The sequence below is a fragment of the Lolium rigidum genome, chromosome 3 (genome assembly GCF_022539505.1).
Source record: "Lolium rigidum isolate FL_2022 chromosome 3, APGP_CSIRO_Lrig_0.1, whole genome shotgun sequence".
NCBI lineage: Eukaryota > Viridiplantae > Streptophyta > Magnoliopsida > Poales > Poaceae > Lolium > Lolium rigidum.
Window position 1 is genome coordinate 157,458,012 of NC_061510.1, and position 3,760 is coordinate 157,461,771.

Consider the following 3,760-nt stretch of genomic DNA (forward strand, 5'->3'; position numbering starts at 1 on the left):
GCTGAAGGGGATGGTAGGGATTGGATGAGATTGTTCATGTATTAGCCATAAGATTGTTAGGGCATGGTGCCTAGTATCCGTTGTTGGTACTTTTATGATATTGTTGCAACTTGTTATGCTTAATGCTTGTCACTAGGGCCCGAGTGCCATGATTTCAGATCTGAACATGTTATTGATTCATGATGATATTCATTGTTTTATGATCTTACCTGCAAGTTGTATACACATATTGTTGTCCGGAACCCGAGGCCCCAAAGTGACAGAAATTGGGACAACCGGAGGGGAAGGCTGTGATATGAGGATCACATGTGTTCACGGAGTGTTAATGCTTTGCTCCGGTACTCTATTAAAAGGAGTACCTTAATTACAAGTAGTTTCCCTAGAGGCCCGGCTGCCACCGGCTGGTAGGACAAAAGATGTTGTGCAAGTTTCTCATTGCGAGCACGTACGACTATATAAGGAACACATGCCTATGGTTATTTAGTACTTGGATACTGTTTTATTATTATCTGCAAATGCCTTGTCTTGATTATTACATGAGTTATCTTATCCATGCAGCGCCCGTTCATCCATTCCTATGCCTACAGTATTTTAATCCTGCTGTTTACTATAATCACTACTCTTGTCTATATTACACTGCTGCTTATATTTCACTACTGCTACTGCTATAAAACTGTTGCTACTGATAAACTATTGCGAGCAAGTCTGTTTGCAGGTGCAGCTGAATTGACAACTCCGCTGTTAAGGCTTACAAATATTCTTTGGCTCCCCTTGTGTCGAATCAATAAATTGGGTTTTACTTCCCTCGAAGACTGTTGCGATCCCCTATACTTGTGGGTCATCATAGCTTTTGTAGCTTTGGTGTAATTTTAGAGTGATGTACTTGCCATTGCATTTGGTGCATCGGTTTGAGTTCTCTGCGGTGATACACGCAAGAGAAAGTTTGTAGTATATCTCGCGGGAGCTCGTGCCCGCAGGTTGTTCCCCTTGGTCTTTGGAACCCAGATGGCTTTGTGACTTAGTGGTGTTTTTAGGGCCTCCAATTGAGTTGTGGAGATTCCTCAGGCGTGAGAACTTTGTGGCAATTTCTTGCGAGCCTCCAATTAAGTTACGGAGATTCCCCAATTAAGCTTTCTACAGGTTTGTGACCACCCTCAAGGAACCTAGTGGATTGATAACTTCTCTTTTGGTGGGAGGGCTCAAGGACAATAGGATGAGGCCTTCGTGGCATTTGGGGAGCCTTGTGCCTCCACACCGCTCCAACGGATAGTAGCACTCACAGTAGGTGAACTTCGCGATACACCGTCGTCTCCTCGTGCCTCGGTCATGTCTATACCCGACATCTTTGTCATGGCCTTCGAGCTTAAAGTTATATATATATTGCTATAACATAGTTGCTTATCTTGCTTATCATAGTTTTTTGGTGTACATAGGTGAACCCTAGTTACATAGGTTTTGTGGTTGACAAAATAAATGCTAGTTTTATTTCGTATTTGTTCAAGACATTATCGTAAAAGTTTTAAACCGGCTATTCACCTCCCTCTAGGCGGCATTTGTGTCCTTTCAATAAATATATGTAGGGAAAGTCCTATTTATCGACCCCCACCCCTTAATTGATTGTGATCATATATATATTTTGCATTATAGAAAATCTTTATTGTGATGATGCATTAATCATGGTAGGTAGCACCTCGTTATCTTATCAAGGGAAATTTAAAAGTCGTAAATGTACGACAAGCAACATATCTACACAATTAAAGCCCGGCCAGGGTGGAATGTGCTAGATATTTGATCACTTTAATAAGCACTAAATCATAAAATACCCTGCATATCTGTAATAGTAATATCCTACCATATTAAAATTTCTCGGCAAGCTGTATCCAGCTCATAGTCCCCGACCTCCACTATAAACCCACCCTCCCTTCACATTCAAGTCACCAAACCCACCAACTTTCCTTTGTTGTTTCCTCCTCTTGTTGCATGCTTGCTTGATCGAGGTCAGCAATGCCTCGCAAGAAGGTGAACCTCCAGTACATCCCCAACAACTCCACCCGACGTGCCACCTTCCAGAAGCGTAGCAATGGCATGATGAAGAAGGCAGGTGAGTTGGCCACCTTGTGCGATGCTAAGGCCTGCGTTCTTATCTACGGTGAGGGTGAGTTGGTGCCACATGTGTACCCGCCATCCCACGATGAGGCAGTGGGCATCCTAAACCGGTTCAAGGACATGCCAGAACATAATCAGTGCAAGAAGACGATGGATCAGGAGTCCTTCCTTATCCAGCGCATTGCCAAGCTTCAGAACCAGATCCAGAAGTCTAGGAGCGACTGCGAAGATTATGAGATTAGGATCCTCCTGCACAAGGTCATGACGGGGAACTTCCCAGGCCTCATGGGGCTATCCATTGAGGATCTAACAAAACTTGACTTGAAGGTGCGTGCTCTCCTCAAGAGCATTGGCGAACGCATCGCAAAGATCCGAGATCAGCCATCAGTCTATCAGTCTTCTCATGTGCAGGTGCCGTCTCCTACTGTCACCAACGGCATGGGTATCATTGGTCATGAAGCAATCAATCTAGGAAAAGAGCCATCCCAGCTCCAGGAGGGATGGATTGACATGATGAGATCTAGAGGAGGGACCATTGGTTCTCTTTTCCATGGTAGCTTCAAAGATAACCGCGATGGTGGCACCTCCAATGTTAGCTTCAACGGTGATGAGATGATTCCGAACTTCGATTTGGACGATGGTCTGGGTGTCCATGGGAAGTCACTGATGCAAGATCTTTGAGTTCTTCCCTCCTACACAAGGAAGGAAAGGCCCTCCACAAGGCATGCATGGCCAACTACATGCATCATCTCGATCGCTTGTCGATTTGTATCTTATTTATTTCACCAGTTTAATTTTTTTCCAAAGGATCCTATCCTATCTTAGTTTGCTCTAACCATGTCATGTTGGAGTCACGGGTCGTCTGTTCCATGGGCCGAATAGTTATCTATCATTTTTGGTAACATTTTTTATCATCTTGTAATGGTCGCTTTGAATCGCAGATCCTTTGAGATTTATGGACGATATGAGTAATGTCTACTTTTTTTCCAGTGTGGGATATAAGTAGCTACCCTTTGTGTCTTGTGATTCCAATTGTTGGCGTTTGCATCCTTTCATGAATACTTCTTGATCCTACTACCACTAAATCTATAATACATAAATTTTCTCATGGTGAGTTGTGACTGTTACTCCTAGACCAGTGATGCACTTGGTGGTTTCATTTGTTGTTGTGACTTGAATTATTTGCGTCAATAATATATGGGTGGAAGTTTGGCAACCTTGTTACTTTCAGAATCCATCACCAGCATATCGGGGTTGTAGATCTTAGAGATCTTTCAGGAAAATTGTAAAGAGGCATGAGGACTAGCGAGTACATGCTCACATCACCATATATATAGTGAGGGTATGAGCGAACCAAAATAAGCGTTTGTTACTAGATAGTAGCAAGGATGTCAAAGGAATCTCTTGGTTAGGATCATTAAGGTTGTTCCTAGATAGGTTGGCTCGTGTCGTTCCTTGGAGGTGGAGGAGGTGCATCGGTGGAGATGGGTGGTGCCGGCGTTACCAGCCGGCCTGCTGCAGCACGGCAGCGGAGACTTCGCGGGCCAATTTGGGCATGGCCAGGCCAATACAGTCCTAGTGTGTCTTTGCTGCTACGTTCGATCGGCTAACGTGAAGGCGGTGGAGGTACTGCCCTCCCGTGCGGCTACGGTGC

The 3,760-nt window shown here is 44.3% G+C and overlaps 1 protein-coding gene across 1 annotated transcript; it reads left to right on the forward strand.

Moving 5' to 3' along the window:
- Positions 1-2,004: 2,004 nt before the first annotated feature.
- Positions 2,005-2,787, forward strand: LOC124695729 (agamous-like MADS-box protein AGL80). Its single transcript, XM_047228546.1, has one exon. It carries the CDS (start codon positions 2,005-2,007, stop codon positions 2,785-2,787), a length of 783 nt encoding a protein of 260 aa, XP_047084502.1.
- Positions 2,788-3,760: the final 973 nt, after the last annotated feature.

Excerpts from the sequence above, each read along its gene's own strand:
- LOC124695729 (XM_047228546.1), top strand. The coding sequence starts at position 2,005 with ATGCCTCGCAAGAAGGTGAACCTCCAGTACATCCCCAACAACTCCACC.